The 23765-nt window shown below is 41.5% G+C and overlaps 2 protein-coding genes across 2 annotated transcripts in view; one reads left to right on the top strand and one right to left on the bottom strand.

Moving 5' to 3' along the window:
• Positions 1-8651, top strand: part of TXLNB (taxilin beta) — a 35610-nt gene extending 26959 nt beyond the window's left edge. The window contains exons 9-10 of the mRNA XM_066615192.1: positions 1542-1637; positions 5235-8651. Coding sequence (XP_066471289.1) covers positions 1542-1637; positions 5235-5792 — 654 coding nt within the window. The 3' untranslated portion in view covers positions 5793-8651. The remainder of the gene's footprint in view (positions 1-1541; positions 1638-5234) is intronic.
• A 10906-nt stretch (positions 8652-19557) lies between these two features.
• The window catches only part of HECA (hdc homolog, cell cycle regulator), a 30134-nt gene continuing 25926 nt past the window's right edge, over positions 19558-23765 (bottom strand). Inside the window, exons 3-4 of the mRNA XM_066611242.1 lie at positions 23608-23762; positions 19558-20603 (exon numbers count right to left, since the gene is read on the bottom strand). Coding sequence (XP_066467339.1) covers positions 20439-20603; positions 23608-23762 — 320 coding nt within the window. The 3' untranslated portion in view covers positions 19558-20438. The remainder of the gene's footprint in view (positions 20604-23607; positions 23763-23765) is intronic.

Raw genomic sequence — 23765 nt, 5'->3', positions numbered from 1 at the left:
CCAGGGGTTTCCGGGCCATGTTGTTGGCTCTTCCACTGCCTGCTGGAACAGAAAAGGGGCAAGGAAGAGGTGCAACTGGGCACGGAGGCTGTAAGAGGGGGTAGATCCGGCAGCAGTGGCATACACTGGATCCTATCTTCCATTCCCACCCCTTCCTCTCCTCATACTTGAACTACCAAAATTACTAGTGCAGGTCCAAGGAGATCCATTGGGGACTGGGATACTTACAAATGCGTAAGGGGATTTAAATCCCCTTTCACCTCTGAAGCCTCCTGATCTATCCCACACTCCTGAATACAATGTGTCCATTTTTGGCATGCTGCACCAGCAACAGGGAAAGGATAGGATTGGGCTATCTTAATGTAGGTCTTAAATGTGGACTTGAGCTATGCTGTGCTAACGAGAATGAGACCTTGTGAAAAGGTGTTCAATACCAATTACACAGTTTGGGCTCAAGTTGTAATGCATGTAATACACTTTAAGATTTATTCCAAACAGTAAATGGTGTGTGGTGTTAATTATTCAGAAAGCCACCCTGTTATTACGATGCTGTAATGCTTTTGTGGTTCAAATGTTTTGTTATTCATCATATTAAATAACTGATTGAAAGCAAGTGCTAATAAAAAACGCTAATAAAAATGCATTGTAGGACTATTACAGATGAGTGTTGCAACAGGTAATACTGCAACTGCAACAGGTAATAAGTGAAATCACTGGCTTACTCTTGCCTCAAAGGAAAAAAAACACAATTTACATAGGCTTACTGCTGCATGCACTAGAAGAAATTAGTTACATTAGCAGGTGTCTAGCTGGCACTTGGGTAGCTTTGGCTATGTTGATTCTGAGGACTTTCTTTTCCGCAGTCTAAGACAATCTTAACACAGACAGATCAAAACCAGAGATCTTTGTGAGAGTTACTCACAGACACATGCCCAAATTAACAGTTGTTTTTGCCATCTTGATAATTAGAGATATACTGTAATATTTGATCACTGTTTTGGATCAAAATGAGAACAAACAGTGGAACTCTGAGTAGCCCAAGAATTCTGGAAAGGGCTGTAACATGTGCTCTATCACCACTGAGCTATAGCCCATTCTGAAATTCTCAGACTACTTAAAGGGCCATAAGTCAGTGGAAGAGCATCTTCTTTGCATGTAGAAGGTCTTGTATCCGTACTCTTATCCTGCGGCAAGCCTCCAGTCATTTTGCTGGTGCAAAACCAAGAAGAGTAAGAGAGAGGGAAGAGAGTTGCATTGGCAGTGGAGTTTAGTTAGGTTTGGGCTGTAAGAGTATTGGTTCAGCTAGTTCAACATTGACAAAACTGTGACCCTTCAGTGTTTCAGGCTGGTGTCTGAAATACTGGGAATTGAACATGAGACCTTCTACAAAGTACATGCTCTTCCACTGACCTATGGCCCTTTAAGTAGTCTGAGAATTTCAGAATGGGCTGTATTTAAGAGAAGTTAACTGAAGTGTTTTTGTAACTACAGTGCAAGTTTGACATTCTTTCTGTGAACTGGGCCTTTTTGGTCTTTTCTAGATGACCAAGAAGATGAAAAAGTTGGAAAAGGACACTGCTACGTGGAAATCAAGATTTGAGAACTGCAATAAAGCTTTGTTGGAAATGATTGAAGAGGTGAGAAATCTGTTCTTGAATATTCCCCCACTCTTTTTAAAGGATCAAGAGCATCACCTACAATAACGTGGAGGCCACTATCCTATAGATTTTACAAATAGGTATCTGAAACAAGAACTATTGTGAAGATTTCAGAGCATCAGTCACAGGATATACACCAGTGGTCTTCAATGTTTTTTGGGCCAAGTACGAGACTAGGGACCCCACTACCAATCCTGTACCCCTTTCTAGGACCCTATTTGCCCACTCCCATCCCCATCACCACCCACTCCCTGCCTTCATAATGCCAGCACTGTTCACAGTAACCAAATATTCTTATAAGAGAGAGCAGAAAAAATTACCATGAAGCCTGGCACTACTGAAAGCGATTTTAGCAGAATTGCTAAGAACCTGAGCAGGAGTGGGACACAATCTCCTGGACCTGAAGGGGTACACCTGATGCCTCCCCCTTTACTTGGTGGTGCTCTAGGTCTTCAATCTTTTTCATTCCCATAAGTTGCCCCACAACTGAGGATTCATGATTCCATTGGGGTCCCAACCCTAATGTTGAAGAACACTGATATACACAATTTACCCCCTACCACATTTTAGCCACCTTTTTGCTGATACAGTTAGAGTGATTAAAGAGCAGTCAAAAAATAGTTGTTTTCCACTCTTGCAAAAAGATTTGCGGAAGTGAAGTACACAATTATTTTAGCACATTAATGGCAAACACTACATGAAGTGGGTGCAGTGGTGTCACTAGGATTCGCGTCACCCGGTGCGGGAGGCCTGCGCATCACCCATGCAGTGGGCAGGGCAACACCCCAGATGGTGGGTGTGGTGATGTACCATTGCCCCGCCCCCACTGGCTTTTTGGCAGTACCTTTTGATAGAACACAGATCTTTCAATGTGGTTTGTTTCATTGCATTCTGCATGAAACTACGCATTGATTGATATATAACATGATGGTATTATTCCTCCAAATTCTGATTTTAGTGATTTTGAAAACTTGTGGAGTCACACACACACACCCGTGTCAACTTACTAACACTTTATTGCAGCAGTTCTCATACTTTTAGCACCTCGACCCACTTTTTAGAATGACAATCTGTCATTCTACCCATTCTACCCAATCTGTCCAGTACCCACTGGAAGTGATGTCATGGCCAGTGATGTCATGGCCAGAGGTGACATCATCAAACAAATGAAAATAAATTTGCTTGGAAATGGAAAAGGTGCAAAAGAGAGCAACTAAGATGATTACGGGGCTGGGGCACCTTCCTTATGAGGAAAGGCTATAGCGTTTGGGTCTCTTCAGCCTAGAAAAGACGCCTGAGGGGGGACATGATTGAGACATACAAAATTATGCAGGGGATGGACAGAGTGGATAGGGACATGCTCTTTACACTCGCACACAACACCAGAACCAGGGGACACCCGATAAAATTGAGTGTTGGGAGAGTTAGAACAGACAAAAGAAAATATTTCTTTACTCAGCGTGTGGTTGGTCTGTGGAACTCTTTGCCACAGGATGTGGTGGTGGCAACTGGCCTGGATACCTTTAAAAGGGGATTGGACAAGTTTCTGGAAGAAAAATCCATTACGGGGTACAAGCCATGATGTGTATGCGCAACCTCCTGATTGTAGAAATGGGTTATGTCAGAATGCCAGATGCAAGGGAGGACACCAGGATGAGGTCTCTTGTTATCTGGTGTGCTCCATGGGGCATTTGGTGGGCCGCTGTGAGATACAGGAAGCTGGACTAGATGGGCCTAAGGCCTGAGCCAGTGGGGCTGTTCTTATGTTCTTAAACAATTATAAATAGTTAAATTAAAACGAAAGAAATAATTAAATAAGGGGGAGCCAGCCCTGTTCCACCAAGTGAGTTTTCTCTGTCGTCTGCCTGCAATAACCCCCCCCCCCAAAGAATCAGTGAGATTTCCAGCCCTCCCCAGTGCCCAATTTAAAGTCCTTCTATTTCAGGCACATCAGTACAAAGACCCACCTGGCTTTACAAGTCTGAGAGCCCAATCCTGGGCCTGTCTACTCAGAAGTAAGTCCCATTAGAGTCAATGGGGCTTACTCCCAGAAAAGTGGGGATAGGAGTCCAGCCTCAGAGCCCAATTCTATGCATGTCTACTCAGAAGTAAGTCCCATTAGAGTCAATGGGGCTTACTCCCGGGAAAGTGTGGGTAGGATTGGGCTGTGAGGGAAACTGCATGTGCAAACTAGAAAACATTCCCGTACCAGTTCAAGCCTCTTTGTTGGTAGTTTCTAGTGGGGGGGGGGGAGGCTGCCTTCTGGGGCTTTTGTTGCGCTCCAGTCCCAACAGATCAGGAATCTTCTGGTGTCCTCACATTCCCATTTGCCTGGCCTGACCACCAGCCAAGGCACATCTGCCTACTCGCGAGTGAATGCTACCTGAGGCTGCTTCGCTTCCCATAGGGCTCCATACACTCACAGATGCATTCAGAATCAGGACCATTGTGACGTTGGAGTCCTCTCAGTCTGCCCTTTTAGACGGAGCAAAGCAAGATCGCCTACTCGCGAGTAACAGAGCTGAACACACTGGCAGCTGGGAGGGGGAACCTCCTTCTTGGGTGTTTTTTTGGGGATACACTCATTGGATCAGGACCACTCTGACATTGTTGGAGTCCTCTCAGCCTGCCCTTTCCGATGTACTATGGCAAGTGTGCCTACTCGCTAGTAAACGCATGATATGGCTCACTTTCACTTTCCATAGGGCTCCATGCATTTTTTCCTTCTGGTGTTTTGGCCATAACTTTTGAAGGAAAGGAACGATCTCAACGGGGTTTTTTGCATTGTCTTCCGCTGGCCGTTCCACATCCAACGGTGTATGGTATGATGCGGTTGCTCGTAAAGGCGCAATTTTAGCACGTCATCCTCCCAGGGCATGTCACCCGGTGCGGCCCGCACCCCGCTAGCGACGCCACTGAGTGACTGAGAGGATAAGAATGGTGTTGCATGTGGGAAACAATGTTTATGGATGGTGCACTTAGGCATTACTTCTGAGATGGTACAGTGGCAAGTATAAATAGGGAGGGTCTGGTTTATAGTACTGAAATAAATTTGCATAGCTGGAGTTGAGTGTGTGAAAAGGCATCATATTTTCCCTGAGCAGATTTTTTAAAATTACATGATTTAAATACTAGATGATAATGGTGCAAACCCAACTTTGTTCACAATACAGCCCTTGTAAACTCCTGGAACTTAGGGCTAGGCATTGCAGAAATGAAAGTCATTGGGGATCTGCCACATTCTACAGTTAGAACTTCCTTATTTGTCACTTTGCCCTGCCCCAGCCCCATGAAGTAAATGTTAATTTTTGCAACAGTTAATCAGCTCCACTGAAATGCATAGATTACATCAAAGGCCCCAGGGCCCGAGGGCACAAAAAACCCATGAGCTGTAACATCTATGATACAAAAGTGACCATGGCAGTGGCATGATTTGCTTGGGGTTAGTCTTCAAGAAATGTTTTCCAACAGAACAAAGGAGAGAAGGAAAGTCGGAGGATCTGGCTCCTCTAATTGTCTTGTGCCATTATCAGCTTGGCAGTCTTCAAACACTGTATTTCTCATTCTGTTACACAGAAAACCATGAGGGCCAAAGAATATGAATGCTTTGCGGTGAAAATTCAAAGACTGGAGAATCTCTGCAGAGCACTGCAGGATGAAAGGAATGTTTTGTATAAAAAAATAAAAGAAGCAAAATTTCCTGAGGAGAAAGATGAGGATGAGGATGAGGAAGAACACAAACAGACTGAGCAGGAGGACATCCTGAGCAATGAGGCTGGTCCAACCTCCACTGTTACCGACCAGGCTGCTGCTGAGCTGTCTGTCACTAATGAGAATATTCTGAAAGATCTGGCTAAGAGCTTCTCAGTGATCCATCACCTGGAACCGTCCCTCCTAGCCACCAATGAAGACACCAGTGAAGCACTGCATGACCTACAAGCAGGTGGCCCGGTGTGTCCTCCAGAGCCAGTCCTGCTTTCCCCTGTACACCAAGTTACAGGAGATTCCACCATACAGCCAGCAGCATCCATGCCCAAAGCAGAAGAATGCAAAGGGGATGTTGTAGAACAACCTGCTCAAGGTCAAGCAGCAGTTCTGCAGCTGCAAGATGCTGACATGGAAGATGTTGATTAATGTAATATGTAGAAGTGGTGTCGCTTTCCAAAATGCCATCCCTTCATCACCCTTTTTATTGGTAAAAAAGAAATTTTTGAAGTTTGACAACATTCAGAGATTTGCTTCGCAAGATCATGGGGGACATCTTGCCTTTGTGCTAGTACATCCCATTGGCACTGATGGGTTTCTTCATCTTATTCAAAACTAAATGCTTTCCTAAAAATAGAATAAAATGAATCTTCCTCACCCACCATTTCCTGCACATTTGGGACTTCCTCCTGTAATGGCACAATCTTAGGAATATCTACTCAGAAGCAAGTTGCACCAAGTTCAATGGAACTTACTCCCAGGTAACTGTGTAAATAGGATTGCAGCCTTAGGGCCCAATCCTATCCAATTTTCCAGTGCCAGGGCAGCTGTGCTTATGGGGCATGTGCGGCATCCTGTGGTGAGGAGATAGTCACTGAGGCCTCCCCAAGGTAAGGGAACATTTGGTCTCTTACTTCAGGGCTACACTGCGGCTGCACTGGTGCTAGAAATTTGGATAGGATTGGGCCCTCAGTTACTTTAATTCAAAAATAACTAGAACAGGTTTGTAATATTAGTTTGGTTTGATACAGCACAATGTCATTTCAAGTACAGTAAGAAACGTGTGTTATGGACTTGTGACAACAGAAGCTAGAAAACAGTAAAGGGAAGGATTATGAAAAAGTAGACCAGGGAAACAATCTGTTTAGTGTGATCTTCCAGCCACTTCTTCCAGTCATTCCTCAGTTTGACCAGTAGAGTGTAGAGTGTATATCCCTGGGACACTGATCTTTGTCTTACACCGTTTAAAAAAGCCCCATTATATTTAGCAAACCTTTCTGCTCAATGAAGAATTTTGTTCAGTCTAAAGCTATTGCTTGTCCCAATGAATGAAATACAAAGAGAGGTTACATTATACCTTTTATTGGACTAGTACAGGAGCACATAAAATAGAATTTTGTAAGACTCATTGAGTTACACAGAATATTTTCAGTTCAAACAGAACTGAAATAGCTACATTTCTGAGAAAAAGAGGTAAGAGTGCAATCCTATCCTGCACTGGAACAAGCCAGGAGGCAAGGGGAAACTTTTTCCCTTACCCCTGGGTAATAGCTGCTGACCCCTATCGGTCTCCTCTGGAGGTGGCACAAGTTTGAGGAGAGCAGAGGGGCTTCAAACCACTCTGTTCTCCCTGGAAACGGGGTTGGGATCTGACATAACTGCTGGATCCCAGCCCTTCCTCCCTCTCCCCGCCCACCCTCAGGGTCACCCACTGGCACTTTTACGACCCTCCTGGGCCAGCGCAAGGGACTTGCGTCAGCCCAAGACGCAGTTAGGATTGCACCCTAAATTTCTGAATTACTAAGTCTGCAATCCTATGCAGTACACACTTCCTTGGGGATGTCCCACTGAAATTAATGGGGCTTACTTCTGATTAGACCTGCACAGAATTGTGCTGTCACAATGGACTCCTAAGTGCTTCAAAGCTAGTGCCATTAAAATCAAGGGTATTTCTTTCCAAATATCCATGTTCAAGATTCTGGCACTAGTCACTTCCAATGAAAGCCTATTCACAAAGTCTTTAACATTTGAAATGCAGGTCACGTTGACCTGAAAGGAGCAGTAGGTTATAATTATCTGCTAGTTCCCTAAAGATGTGCATTTGAAAATATTCTTGACTTTCTAAATTATAAATCCTCCCTGCCATGTCAATTTTCTGCGTGCAAAGAGCTTTTGTGCTCACATCACTTCCAACAAAGCAGCTCTTCGTGTACCTTCTGAAGTGGTACTTGCTGGAGGAAATTAAAAGTAGTTTCCTCTTTGGGGGGGGGGAGCAGAGTAGGTTAAGCAGCAGACCTCCCCTTTTGGGTATCACCTCAGGGAACTTCTTTTACCCGGCTGACTGCTAATCAATAAAAAAGACAAAGAGGCAATGGCTTGTTAAAGTTGCAGAAAGAAGTTATTTACTTACAGTTCCATTGAATGTATATTTACAGCATCTGATTAGGATCAGAGGTTCAGCTATTACTTAGAGATGGCAGGGCCCTGGAGCTGCCTCGCCCTGCATGCCATGTGCTCAAGATGGCCTGGGCATCAGAGCCCTGGTGTGTGCCATCTTAACAGGTCGGTGGTCAGAGGACAAGAGGAAGTGCTCAGAGGAGAAGGGAAGGATAAGAGTTAGGGTCACACCCTAAAAGGGTCACAGACAGAACAGGTAGAAAGGTCAGTCACTGGGCCATAGCTTGACCCCTTCTTGACAGCATCCTGCCCCCTCTGGACAGCAGATGGAGTTGCATCAACTCCAACAGTACTGACCTGCAAGGACCAGTTCACGTACATCTTCAGGATGTCTGAATCTGCTCTTAGGATCAGGTCATCAGTCACATTAAATGTTACATGTAAAACTACCAAACGTGATGTTTCACTGGATTCCAGAACCTACGACTCAACAAAACAAATACGATGGAAACTGGAAAGTCTCAAAACTTCTGCAATGTTGATCTTCCATTTTTGTTGTGGGTGTTCCTTAAAGACTGCCTATATTTACGGTGGCATTTTAAAGTTTTCTAAGCTAAATTGCGTACCTGTGCTTCTATATTCATATTCTGTTTTGGAACCTAACTAATTCTCTAAAAATCAAATCAATCACATATATTCCTTGTTTTGAAACTTTGCTCTGTATTACTGTATCATTTGAACAAGTATGGCCACAATCAGCAACACAGTTGTCATTAAATCCCATTTAACTAAATGGACATTAAACTTGTAACTGTGCACTGGATGGTGGGCTGCATAACTTTACCTGTATAGCTGAACTTTTTCAGGATTAAATGACCCATAACTGTTGAATTCCAGTCTGAATTTGATATGAATGATTTTGCTTATTGTTACCTTAATACTAGTATCTTAAACATTGAATTAATACCATTTCCACATCTACTAAAACATTTTATTTGCTTACCTGGTCTTCTCTCCTGGTCTTAAATAGTCATTAATTTTCTAACATTCTTACTAAAATCACATCGCTCATGAGAGGTTTTGGGGGTGGCACTAAACAGATATTTGCTTTAAATCTCAGCACTTGAGAGTGTTCAAAACACATGATATACATTATCTTTGCGATTAGATGAAGCAAACTGTAAAGGTAGAGCAATGTTGCTTTCCTTAGGTGACTGATGCATTGTGCCATGTCTAGGACCATCTAGTGAGGTCTTACATGAGGACAGTTTTGAACCAGATTTGGACGTCCGACTTGCACTCCTACCCATTAAACAAAATCAATTCTTATTAATTAATGCTACTCACAATGAGGTTGGCTGAACTTGTTGCTTCCTCAGGTTCTCATGGGAGAAACCATGACAGATAAGTCAGTCTGATAACACATAAACTCTCAAAACATAAAACTGGAAGATACGTACAAGTACTCACTGTTAAGTAATTATAAATCTGAAATGGCTAAAATTTATCCATAGTAGTTCTTTTCAAAGGGCACTCCTGCATGTGTGAAGACTGGTAATTTTCAAAAATATACTATAAATGCTAGAAAGGACTACAAAGGTGCACACACATACCCACAAAATAATTCACATTTAGGCTGAGTTATATCACTATTTTGATCTTTCTTTCTTTCCTTATGTCTCCACCCACCACCATAGCCTACATCATGACAAGCCAAGTGAATGATTAATCAACTACAAGTCTACACTTGAGATCTGGATTCAGCTGACACACCTGTGATGCAGAATTAACGAAAGGCAGCATTAGCAAATGTATAGTGATGAGTATGCACATTTTGAGAACTTGACACAGGTCCAAGTTAATAATAGCAAGAAGCTGTTGCAAATGGAAAAGGCTCTGGCTTTTGATATTTTCTACCTGCCTTATTCGTAGTCTGAATCGATTCTCATGAACTGCATTAGGTCTCCTTGCAAAAGTACACATAGAAGGATGACGCAAAGCCATACTCCTGAAAGCCACAAAACATCAGAATTAAGATTTCCAGTCCTTTGAGACATTTATCCTGTGCTTCAGCTGAATGAGGCCGGAAGGAGTCACCCTTATTTTTATGACCATTCAAACAGGTGGCTAAAGCTAAGTAGCTGTACATGTGGTTAGCATGCAGAAGGTCCCAGGTTCTGTCATTGTCATCTCCAACTGCAGAGTTAGAAATGAGTTAAGCTAGTCAGTTGCTACTGGTCACAGCTGATAGTACTAACCGTATCAGATTAATGATCTTACTCAGGATAAGGTAGCTTCATTTACATGTGTGTGAAAAACAGGTATGATTACTATTTATGATATTATATGTGATATATACGTGTGTGTAGTATTGGGGCTAATGTCATTTGTGTTTGCTCACTAATGGTTTTATATTAAGAATAATAAATTATGGAAGGAATAGCGATTGAGAAATGGAGCTGCCCTTACTTACTACTAGCTAGGACTTTTTCAATAAGGTAGCATGTTTGTTGAGAAAAAGAAACACTAACTTTCTTGCACTGCTTGCATTTCCGCTGATCAGCAACAGAGGGGAATGAAAAGTAGAGAGCCTGAAGCTAAGGAAGCCAAAGAACAAGCAAAAAAATCCAGCCAGCAGAAGTCCTTGGCAAGAGTATAGAGGCTTCAGGACTGTGTGTGTTATGCAGATGGAAGAGAAGCAGCAGCAGATGTAAATCCCCCACCCTGTCCCGAACAGCCACTGATGCTATAGGAGGTTGAGCAAGACAACTATATGAGCATAAAAGTTAGAGAACCAAGTAGGGCTTGTTGAGCAGCCTATGGGGACAGATGGGACAGATCCAGCATCCCAGGATCCAGAAAGGAATTTATTTTAGGGTTCTGCTCAGGTTTCCAAAATATCTTAGTGAGAAAGATGCTTCTGGCTTACAGATAGACTCTGGATTTCTATCTAACCAACAGGCAACCAACATACCAAGTGGTGAAAGTGAAGAATACTCACCATGCAACAAAGCCCCCAACCTATGTCATGTATTTATAATGTACGGCCAAAAAATAACACCACACTTAATGAAAGACAACCAAGTAAGCACGTGGCAAGAAAAACTTACCACTTGTGAGATGGTCACCTATACTGGGCCATGGAACATCTCTGAACAAAGATAAAACAAGCTTACACTTTTGTGTTTCAAATAACTTCTGGCAGGAGTTAGTTGAAAACACACATGACTCCGGCCCTACCCATGGGAATCATACCTTTTAAAAAGAAGAATGTGACAAGAGAAACACATCTTGCATCTTGCACTTAAGCAGTCAAGTGAGTCATGCCCTTGATCTCCAAAGCTGCTATTTTCTTGGTTTCAGCAGAAGGGTGTATCATTACTGGTGTTAGCGGACACTATTGTAGGGACTTGGGCAGGGAAGCATAATGAATGTCCCCAGAGTGTACAGCCATTTATGCTGTACAAAATTAAATGCAACAGCCAAGCTGCCTACACATGGAAAAGAGCCGTGTGTGCAGGCTGTGAAAGTTCAAAAATAGAAAATCCCTCACAAAGGTGAAAGACTTCAAGTGCCTTTTTAACACAAGCAAGTCAGCAGACAACAAGACTTGCCATTCATTTTCTGAGCTGTTGTATTGCCGGTTTTCAAGGATTGTTTCTCCAAAATATCTCTTTGCTAGAGGTGCTACCTGATCATTGCAGAGTAGAGATGTATAATTGCTCCCATCTGCCCCCAATTGCCCTCATACAATGTCTCATCTTACCTTGAGTACACAGTACCCTAAAGTCTCTGTAAAATGTAACTTTTTCATTGCAAAACCCTTCTTTTTTTGGTGCTTTGCCATGAAGTTACCAAATTCTACATCTTGACTGACTTGACGCACCTGGTATCTGACCATACATAGTCTGCCTACACAGGAATCAGGGGGTGGGGGGGTGGGCGGGTAGTTGCTTCATTAGCATGAACTCCTTGATTGAATTTGGCCACATTGATGAAGATAACTATGGTTGCAGACTCTTATGTTGCTAACAACTTTGTTTACTTCAAGTCAGGAAGCTTCCAGGATGCAACTTTTGTTGACAGGTTCAAATGAGTTGTGCAAGCAAGGTACAGCCACTTATGGAACTTTTCAAGGATCAAGGCTTCTTCCAAGCTAACCTGATTGGCAGAGGTGGGGGGATTGCTCTGACAATTCAAAGTGTGGCCTTCTTCTAGCCCTGTGAGCTCTGAGGCCTCTTCCTATCAGTCCTGCTTCACATGCCTGGTGGTAACCTGGGTCATACTCTGCTTTTAAATAAAGAGGCTTATCAAGCAAGAAAAGGTAAATGTGTTCAATGGTATCTTGGAACTATGTTTCAATCAGAATATTTAGTTCATATATCTTTATCACGTACAATTTCACTTTATCATTGCTAACTTGCTAATGACCAAATTCTATTTGCACACCACAGCATCACTGGTGCCCATGCAATGCCCATCATAGCCTAAGACTGTCCAGGCAGTGCAACACTAACTGTGCACTGATGCCAGCGCAACAAGGGCTAAATGCCATACCTGTCCTGGCAAAGCAACATTGGTGCAGCCCTTCCCAGTAACACCCGCAACAACCACAGAAACAGCATGTTACTCAGAGTGACATCCTGATGGCAGTATGTCATCGCCGTGATATCAGCACATCGTCCATAACACCTGGATGTGCTAACTTGGTGACATAGCCATGAAGTTGGTGTGGCATTTGTGTGTCATTGATGTAATGCTGAAGGAACCAATCGTTGCATCCAAACCACCTCAATACTGCCAGCCAAAGCAGCACTGTCAGTAACAGGTACCTGTGAGGTCTGGTGCACCAGTTGGTTCACTGTCTGAAAAGGCAATTGTTAAACTATTTTGCCATACATGTTGTGAGGACGAGAGACTATTTGTGCAAAGTGCTCCCTTTGAGCACTAAGTGCCTTTTCACCATAGATCTCATCAACAAGGTTTCCCTTTCAGATCAGAGAAGTACAGGCATGCTCCCTTATCTGTGGGGGTTGCGTTTGGGAACCCCCCCATGGATAGCTGAAACTTTGGATACTGGTGAACGCCTGTCCTCGTGGTCTGGGAACCCTCGGCGCTCCCCTCGCCTCTGGAAAGGGCCTCAGCAAAGGCCGAGTCTTTAACGTTCATATATATAACGCTTATATACTGTGATTATACATAATTTGTACACCAAATGCCTATGCTCCAATGTATAGGCTGTATAGGGCAGGGGGTGGCAGGAAGTGCAATTTCCCATTTTTTCATTCCCTATTGCTCCTTATTGGGTTACACCTACCTACACCAGTTCGATTGTTGGCATAGCATTTTTCTTATGTGGGGGACATGTCTGTTGTCTGGAGAGGAGTTAGGATATGGTGTATGTTGACTCCTCCTCGTCCTTCCCATATCACACCCCAATCTCCTCCCTGTGTTGGCCCCTCTGATGGCAGAGTTGCACTGGTATCCAAGCGACATAGGCACAACTTTTTTATGATGTTGTGTCGGCATCCATGATGTGTCCATCGACAGACAGGCTTCTAAATTTCTAAACTGGCAGAGCTGTGTTGTCGAGCCAGAGTATACGGAAATGCACTGGCTTTGGTAACTAAAGCAAATACATCAGCTACTGGAGTCCTGCAAAGCGGCTCTATCCCTCACTCAGCAATGGTGGACCAGTCACCTTCTAAGGATGCAGTCTTACACACACTCACCAGGGAGCAAGTCTCATTGAATTTAATGGAACTTAACTTTTCAGTACATAAATGTAGGATTGCATAGTTATAGCCCAACCCTAAACAACTTTCCAGCACCAATGGCATGCAGCCATGCCAACAGGATGTATGCTGCATTTTGTGGTGGAAGTAGTCACAGAGGCCTCCTCAAGGTAAGGGAATGTTTGTTCCCTTACCTGAGGTTGCGCTGCAGCTGCACTGACACTGGAAAGTTGGTTAGGATTGGGCTGTTATTCATATCTACCTCACAGGATTGTTTTGAGGATATCCCTATGTACACTGTCCCAAGCCTTTTGGAGGAACAGTGGGATACTATTACAACTACAAGTGCTACTACTCTAAGCAGAACCTACAATATTTGGCATAAATTTAGATGGTGCTCAACCACTATTAACTCTTAATGCACCAATATAAAACCATCACAACACAGTTTTCTTTAATTTATTTTTTATACAGATAAATCACAACCAAAAAACACCACACAAAAATGGCAATATAACCAATTATTTTAAATTTCAGCAACATTCATTTGCTATGTACATATTCTTTCCTCTGCAAAAGTGCAATCCAAAACTTTTTCTTTAATTTTTTAAAAAAGGCTTTTTCTGACATAGTGGGGCTGGCTTTGTGACCTCACAACATTTTGCCCTTGAATACCTCGTACAATAAAATCAGAGATAAATGAAAATAAACTTGATACATGTCTTCCTATTAACAGAACACACTGACAGAATCACATGTTGCCTCAAACTTTGCTCTCTTAAAAATCCAGTCATTCTACGTTAGGTATCAATGGAGAAAGGATCCAACACAGTCTTAAGCACATTGGTGCACTTAAATGGACTTTTGTGCCTGTGTTGATTTAGAGCCAAGAATGGACTCCTGGATGAGATAAAGCTTCACAACTCTGGCTTATATTCTGCTGCTGCTAGGTTGTTTAGAACTACATATACATTTTGAACTGCTTTTTCCTCAACAAGGACAGCATTTAGAGTACTACCATTTCAAAATGGTACTACCATTTGCAGTAATGCACAAAAGAATGATCATATCTGTAGATTTCAAACTATATTTTCATTTTGTACAAGTGTGTGCCACCGAGAATTTTCTGTCATACCACTGATGTATCTTTACATTTATCAGTGCAACTGCTTAGTAAATAATAGCATCATCACATCTGAGAAAAAACTATCTGGACAGGATGGGAAAATTTAGCAGCTTGCTTTCTCACTACACACTAAAATGGATAAAAAGGAGAAAAGAAAGGCTCCCCAAATACAACATAGTGCTTGCAGGAATCTCTTGGAGGCCAGATCTCTCAGTCACAATGTCAATTTACCCTTCCCTGTGCACCCCCCCCCCAATCAAAGCAGTTTGACTAAGGAGATACCTTCCAGGTTAAATAACCTAGAATACACCACCCACTGAGGAAATGAGATCACCCCACAGGTCGCTGCATCATTACAGAACCCTCAGAATGACTCTTCATTTCCGATGGAAGAAATGCTTGCCAGGTACAATGGAGTGTAACAAAATGGCACCAGGTTGTTGGGGGCTCTGGAGCAAAGCCTTGAGTGAGTGAGTGAGTGTGTGTGTGTGTGTGTCCATGACACTTCCCATCCACCAGCAGTACTGCATGATCAGGGGTCAGACCAATCAGGTGGATCCTCTAACAAGCCTGACACCACCCTGTACATGGCTTTTCACCCGACTGGTGCTGTTTCCGGTGCAGAGTTGCTTAGGAACAAGTATTGACCAGGCTCTAAAGTAGCATGTAAGGAACAACTGCATACCTGGAAGGCATCTCTCCCACCAGAAAATGAGAAGTTATAGCATAAGAGAGACATAAGAAGCAGCACCACACTGAGTTTCCAATCTGGTTTTGTGCAGTTTGTGGTCTGCCATCCAGCCATCCCTGTCTGAAATATTTCATTGAGCAACATGATGAGAAAGTCAGTTCATTCAGACCCCTACAAATCAAAGACAATGGTCTTCAGGAGGCATTTTTAATATTTCACAGCTAAGCTGATTTCAAAGAAATAAGTATTTAGTGTGATGATTCCAACACACAGTAGCTATACATATATTTCTAAAAACGCATAAAAATGTAAAATGGATTGGAGAAACTGCTTATACATTCTCTTTTGACCCAATCCTAATAGGGCCTTACACTGCCAGAACTAGCATTCTGGCAGTATAAGGTCCTTTACAAAGTATGACATGCTATTCAGCAAAGCTTAGCCATCACCACAAGTAGTGAGCAGCCAGGTTCACACCAGTGGCCTGTCCACATCTCCCCGGCACTGATAAGTCAACATGGGGGCAGAAGGAAGGCGGGGAGGGGGAGTAACAGAGCAAGGAAAGAGGCAGGGAGGGTAGACTGAGGCCAAGAAGAGGGCAGTATTGGTGGCAGCTGCACAGCAGGTATCTGATTCCTCTTCCTGGACACTCACTCTTGTGACAGCTATATAGCTGGTATAAGTCCAACTAGACACTGCAGGGCAGCAAGGGCTTACTCCTGGGCAAGTGAACAGAAGTTTCCTTACCTGGAGTCCTCCAGGGCCTGAAACTCCCCCCCATACGATATAGCGCACATTCCACTAGCACAGCTGCTTTGCTGCACAGTGTGTTATGTAGGACTGAGTCACCAATGCTTTCTTCAGACAAATGTAACATCCTTTTTTGCACAACACTCTGGGTTCAGCCCTAATTTTTTTTATAATGTATACTTTAACAACGAATGAAATTCATCCTGCAAGTATACTTTACAGATGCCCCACACACAATTATGCAGATATCTCCGCTGATACTCAAGTATAAGAATGCCAAACCTTAGATTCTAACGTGTATATGACCAGCTCTAGTGCACCCACTGCACTCCACATGAACAGGGTTCCTCCTTATTCTACAATCTTGGGGGAAACCTGAAACATGTTCAGACTTTGGATTGCAGACCAGATTCCTAAATTATGCCTCTTTGTTAAAAGGCAATTACATTTACTTAAGAAGCTACGTGCAACTTCTCCACGTCCAGCCTGCAAATTTTCCTTGCCATGATCATTTGTAACTTCAGGTTCTGAGTGTATTCCTACAATTCCGATTTAGGTCGCAATTAGATTATGCTAAGTATTAACAAGTGGATGGAAAATCAAAGATGGCCCTCTGAAGTTGCCAATCTAGAAGCAACAGGTTTGTAGAGGGCATGGTAGCTGTGGCAAAAGGACTAGCTAGCAGTCCGTGTTAGAGGAATGGAATACACCATGCTCCATGGCTTTTCTCAGTGACCTTCATGTGAAAATTGTTGCCGACGAGACTGCCGAGTGTACAAACTATAGAACAATAGAACTGCTTTCAGGGTAGGAATCAAACATACGCATGACTGCAAGATCAGGGCTTCTGTGTTGACACAGATTATTCAAGGGAAAATTCATCAAGAACAGAGAAACTTGGAAGAAACTTCAGGCCTCAGGTAGTAAAGGATATGTTTTCAGAACTGACCAGCATTCCTTTCCTCATGTACAAAAAAAGTCAGGTTAGTGGAACATGATTTGAAATCCATGCAAAATGCCAAGATAAATGGCATCTGAAAATGCTTGTACGTTAATACCCAGAATACAACAAAATATTTAGTTGTCAAGTATACAAAACAGGCGTCCTGTTCTGAATAATTGAAAATCTCAAAAACAAGAGTATTTTTGGAAGTTAGCATTCTAAGTAGGATTCTTTTAATTCAAAGACATGGTACCATGTAAGCTGGGCAAGCAGTAAAGCCCTTGTAGGGCAGGGACTTCATAAAGCTAGGCTGAAGTCCTAGATCACCATATAGTATACTGTGCATTATATATTTGCTTTATTATTATATATTTGCATTCTTCTGAGAATATGTGAATCATTTAAATTACACTAGGTTGCGGTTTTTGACTTATTAGTTTGTAGAAAGTAATTTTAACTAATCTTCTTGGAGAGTAATTTTTTAGTTCTATCAAACTAAACTTCCTCTTCACATAGATCACTAATATTTAAAGGTCAAGGGACCTGTGCAAAAAAAAATGTTCTTAGATTAGCCAAATTCAAAAGATTTAATATTTTCTGTCTTTTAGAATGTACATAAAAATGTTGATAAGAAGACTATAATAACAATCAGACATGCAAAATCCAAAAATGTTGTGCGTATTTTTGTTCCTCAGTTATACTGATTTTGATTTATGTTGCTTGGATGTGCAAAAAAGTCAGTCCACTCAATACTTTCATTTTTTTAATCCCTCAACTCAATCTTAAATTCAAAGTTTTACAAAAGAAGTCAAAGTGCCATTTAAAAAGTGGTACCAAATCGTCTATTTTAAAACCAACTGTTATTTAACTTCATCTAACAACACACATTTTATATGTCAGATGACCTATATTATGGCCAAGATTTAATGAACCATTAAACTAATCCAATGACCTCAGATTTGTGATTCTTGAACTGCAGAACCTCTCACACTACATGATAATGTGCTTTTGTAACAGCAGAGTTTCAAAAGCAGTTTGTGATATGGCACAGAGGCCTGGTGTTCAAAGAACAAAGACTGAAAAAAAATCTACTGGGTTAGCGCAAACCTCTTCCACGAGGCTACGTAACTCTCAGGAAAACAACGTGTGTCTTTAATTTACCATTTTAAGGGCCCAATCCTATCCAACATTTCAGTGCAAATGCAGCCCTGAGGTAAGAAAACAAAAGTTCCCTTGCCTTCAGGAGGCCTCAACTGCCTCAGCACTGCAGGATGCATCTCATGCCATGTTGGTACGGACACAACAGCACTGGAACATTGGATAGGATTGGGCCCTAAGGCATACTAGCTGAGTACACCATATGGTATTATGCATAAGCTCACATATACACACACACTCTTAAGGTATGTCTGGACTAGTTTTTTGGCATGGAATATAACTTTAAACTGGGAACTGTTGCACATCTCAGATTAAGCCTGACTCTAGTTAAGAATTTTATTCTTAAAAAGATTAATTCTTCATATTTTAGTACTCTCCAGATATCAAAGAGGAATTATCTACCTTTTTTTAAAATTTGCGCTCTAACCGACAGGCAAATGTATTCACAGGCAAACGTATTCAATGGGCCACATGAAACAGCATCATTCATTTAGTTTGTCTCTTACTTACTACAACTGTGCAATGAGAGGCAAGGGTCAAAACAAAACCAAGAATTGCAGCAGATGGATTCTGATGCAAACACGCCCTAAATAACTAGTTTGCATTCAGCTGAATGATCATTCTGAGCACCACAAGAAAGCCCTAAAATGCCTGCAAAGACTGTTGTGAAACATCACAACTTATTAACATCTCAAGCTTGTTTAGATAGAAGCAACTTCCCCGACTGCTAGAATTACAATGTTAGTGGAAACAGTATGATCTGTCAGTGAAAGTGGCTCTGATTATCAAATATATATTCCAGGAAGACACTATGCAAAAATAAGTTTTGTTTAAAAACAGTGCATTTTCCGACATAGCATTACATTCATTTGTCATAATGTTTAGGCTTACCTCATCAGACAAAATCTCAAAGTATATCCGCAAGCACTACTTATACCAGTGGTTCCCAAACTGATGGGTTGTGACCCACCAGGGAAGAGGGCACTTCCCCTTTGAGGGGAATGACCCATAAATAGGCAGCAAAGCAATCAGGATGATTGTGCTGCTGCTGGGGAGTGAAGGGTTTTTAAAACTTATCTGGGAGTCACTAAGGCTCTCTGTAGGGTCTGGGGAGCCCACAACCCCCTCTACATCTCTCCAAGCAGCTTCACAGCCCTATTAAAAGAAAAAAAAATAAAGACCACTTCTGGTTTCACAATGAGAACAGGAAGTAGGTTTTTTTCCCTTTTTCTTTTATCAGGACTTTGAGGTTGCCAGGAGGGCTGCAGAAGGGGTTGCAGGCTCCACAGACCCTACAGAGAGCCTTAGCAACCCCCAGGTAAGTTTTAAAAGGCCCCCCTTCCCCAGCAGCAACACGATCATCCTGAGCATGTTGCTGCCCCTCCCCTCCCCTCCCAATACTTACAGGGTTCCAAAGGAGTAGGACTTTGGGAACCACTGACTTAGACTATCAAGACCTATCTTGCTCCCAGGGATGACAATGGCAAAATTCATTAGAGAACAAAAATGTGGGGTTTTCATAGGAGGCAGGCACACACAGGGATTCACTGATAATGGGAATCCCACAGATAACTGCACAACTGTAACAGCAATCTGATCATTTACCTCATCCATTCACAGCAAACTTGAATGAGTGGAGAGGATTAGAGTGTGGCTTGTAGATCAGGCAATAGACAAATTATGCCAACTTGCCATCCTCTCCTCTCAATAACCCCAAATTATACTACATTGTGAAGTATACTGGAGTGTATGGAGAAGAGCAGATACAACTACAGAGTACTCTTTATCCTGAAGCCCATTACCACATTTTGTAGAGATTTAATCTAGATGAAGAAGCAGCCTTAGTACCCCTCCCAGTACATCAAGACATTTATGAAGATTTCCCCTTTCATCCAAATGTACAAGAATGTCTTTCAACCAAAAGACTGGTTTTCTTTAACAATCCCTATGTTTTGAAGTTACTATGCCCCAATTAAAAAAATAAAATAAAAAAAGTGGAAGAATGACATTCTCCTCCCTGCTTGGGCAAATGTAGAAAGGGAGAGACTCGCATCATCTCCAACCTTTACTGAGACTGTGGCAAGAGGACTGTGGTCTTAATGACACACATCTACATAGGAACACGTGTACACAAAACACACAAAGCTGCTGTACTTTCTGTTAGAAAAGAAATTAGGTCATCTTCCCCCAACCCTCACAGGACAGATCTTATAAAAGATATGTAAAATAAAGGAACAATACTCATAAAATAGCTATTACTATGGCAAAGCTTTTGTCAATAAGCCTCCAGAACTTTAAATGAAGAGAATGGCTTCACAAAATGGTAGTCCAAGTTTCCACAATGTGGGCACTGCTGAACATTGCTGTATTCCGAGAAATACTGCATCCCAATTCGTACATCTATAACAGGTTTCCCACAATGTTTACAGTTCAGTCGAGCCTGTACGGGAGAGAGGAGGAAAGAACAGAAAGGCTTCTAAAAACATCTTCATTTGCCTCTATTTCTCAATTACATCATACAGGCATTTACTTACTGGTAGACACACAACATGCAATTAGCCAAAGAACTGAAAGTTGATTCTCGCTTATGTTTTGCACTTGAAATGCATACCCAAGTACAAAGTACATGCATGTCCCATCAAGTGTGAAGGGTATATATGAATGAAATTCGGCATGCATCCATTCCTTTTTAAATTTAAAAACAAAATCTCTCATGCAGTACCTAGATAGGATTGGATCAGCAGTTCCCAATGCGTTTTTTTTAAACAAGACACAAACCCATTTCTACACATTCACACTCAACAGATGTATGTATTATATTGTATGTACATGTTTTGTATTCAGGCATAATGTCCAAGTGCAAAAAGTGAAAAGTTTCCAACTGAAATTAGCCCTATTTGAAGTATATTTTATGCATATTCCACCAATGTTTAGCAGAGTTGTCATTGATGTAGTAAATCTGCAGTTTTTTCAGGCATCCATCAATCTATAATGACTGCTCATTCCAAATAAATGACTTGAAACAAGATTTTCTTGACATTTCGCAGACTTTAAATGCTCTCTCTCTCTCTCTCTCTCTCTCAAAGTAAAGGGACGATATATCAAGTAGATTGCAGCTGAGATACTAAGTCACATATGATGAAGTTCCTTTATAATAAACTGGGCATACTTTTAAGTAAGCCTACCAAGAATTCAAATGTTAGAGTTCCATTTAATTTGTTTCCATGAACTAGCTAGTAACTTTAGTGGAAGTACAACTATCCGTGTTAAATACACGGTAATGGCAATCTCTCTCAATAGCTAGGAAGCCACAGAAAAGGCCCAGAAACTACCACTGGGAAGTCCCTAATAGAGTTTTGGTTTTCTAATAATTCCATGATGCTGTGCCACATTTTTTGCTAATGTAGGTCATCTGAAAAGGAAATAAAAAACCAAGTATTATGAATGCCCAGAGTGTAATGTGTGGTTGCTAAGAGATTCTGTATTTAAACCTTTTTTTGTTTATTATACCAGTTGCCCTGAAAATACTGTACTTATGTGCTAAAGAGAGGTACATAACCTTAGCAAAATAAACAAACATAATGCCACACATCTTTAAATTGCTGTTACTGCGACTCAGTTTTTAACATTTACTGGCAGAAAATGTGTGTAAGTAAAAAACATCACATCATATAATCAACCCTATCCTTTGGGGGTTTATCAGATAAATTAAGTGATATCACACAAATGGCTACAACAAGATGACCACATTAGGTTAAAAAAGCATCATGGAAAGCTATCCTTATTTATCATGTTTCTGCTGGGGACTTTTCTCTTTTTATTACAGCTATCCAAGGACAGACAGCTCAGTCACATTAACATAACCAAGCAGAAATTACAAATGTAAAGATAACAAAGGCCAAAACACATTTTGCTTCCTTAAACATTACACCAATTCCTGGGTATATTTGGGGAGCTGATTCCAAAAATGGCATCCGTTTTGCCCTATCACGTCTAGTTTTGGAGACACGGCATAGCCTCTTTAGTGAATGGTTCAAGCAGCTTCCTCATGATGAAGCCTACACCATGGCTTCCTCATGAGGAAGCTGCTTGAACCATTCACTAAAGAGGCTATGCCGTGTCTCCAAAACTAGACATGATAGGGCAAAATGGATGCCAGTTTTGGAATCAGCACCCCAAATTCATATCAAACCACCATAAAGTTTGGGAAAAACTTTTCTGACCCTCAATTTTGTAGGCCGTGTAATCACCGTAGCAGTATCACCACACAGTGCATTAGTGAAAGCATACGATCCAAATGTTGTAATGCATTCGTTTCAATATGGCTTAAAATATTAACTATTGTGCAGATAATCTCTAGGAATATCTCAGATTTTAAAAAACAGCTGAAAGATTAAGATCATCACAATTATCATGACTGTGGAGATAGCTAACTGTGAAAAAATTAGTACTGCTACTACTAGTTTTATCTATAAGAACATTTTTTGCATATTTTAAACAAGAAAAACAGCAATTACTAGTGCCCCACAAATACGTTATCCCCATCAGGAGCAAATATGCTTATAAACAGGCAAAAAAATGCCGTGACTAGATGATTATGTGTTATGAAATTTATAGTTTGGTCCAATGAAGAATTAGGTATGCTTAATCCCATAATTTCAATGGTTTTTAGGCATGTCTACTTTTGCACATGATTGCTAGTTTTGTAACAATAGTAAAGGTGATTTCATTCATATGTGGTAGAACTTCTGTCCCATCATGCTGCTGCTCTAGGCTCAGAGGCACAACCTCATCCTGACCTAATTCCCAATCCTATAGAAACAACAGCAGATTCCAAAGTCCCCTCTGCTCCCTAGCTCCACACTTCTTCCTGCTGCCAGTGCTAGGCGAAAAGTCAGCCTATCTTCCAGCACGCACACACCACAAATATGCATAAGGAAAAGTTTCCACTTCCTGCTACTGCTGCTTTGTTACCAAGTCCATTTTCCATCAACTATGTGATATTACGGGTTTTCCATGGAGTGAAATGCCATTGTGTTATCATCTTGAAGCAGTTTTATCTTCAAGTTCTGTAGATGCTATTAGGCTGCAATCTATACACTTACTGTCAGGTAAATTCCATCAAAGTCAATGGGGATTATTTCTAGGTAAACATGCATTGGAGTGCACTGAATATACTATATTTGTGTTGGTCAATTCAGAAGAATTCTTATTTAAAAATATTGGTCAAAAAGCTGAAGCTCCTATTTTTCTGCAAAGCGATTAGCGACTTGGATAAAAATTATAATTCTTTATTGTCAATCTTAATCCCTAGGTCTCCACAGACTGTAAACATTAAGAAATCTCTAGATTTCGCATTATCTAGTCATTTCTGAATTGACTATATATACCATATCTGTTAAAATTAATTCAAGTAAAATCTGATCTTGTTTTCCAATACAGACCTGGCAACAGGGAGAAGCTGCTAGAATATCATAAGTGTACATGGTTCCCAGTTGATGCCAGCTTCCATCCCACCGGGACTTGCACTTTATGCAGATAATTTTGTGAACCCCTTCTAAACAGTCTACACAAACAGCATAGAGGTGCATAAGCCTTCCTG

Source organism: Tiliqua scincoides, chromosome 1 (assembly GCF_035046505.1).
Source record: "Tiliqua scincoides isolate rTilSci1 chromosome 1, rTilSci1.hap2, whole genome shotgun sequence".
Taxonomy (NCBI): domain Eukaryota; kingdom Metazoa; phylum Chordata; class Lepidosauria; order Squamata; family Scincidae; genus Tiliqua; species Tiliqua scincoides.
This window is presented reverse-complemented; position numbering and strand designations above follow the sequence as displayed.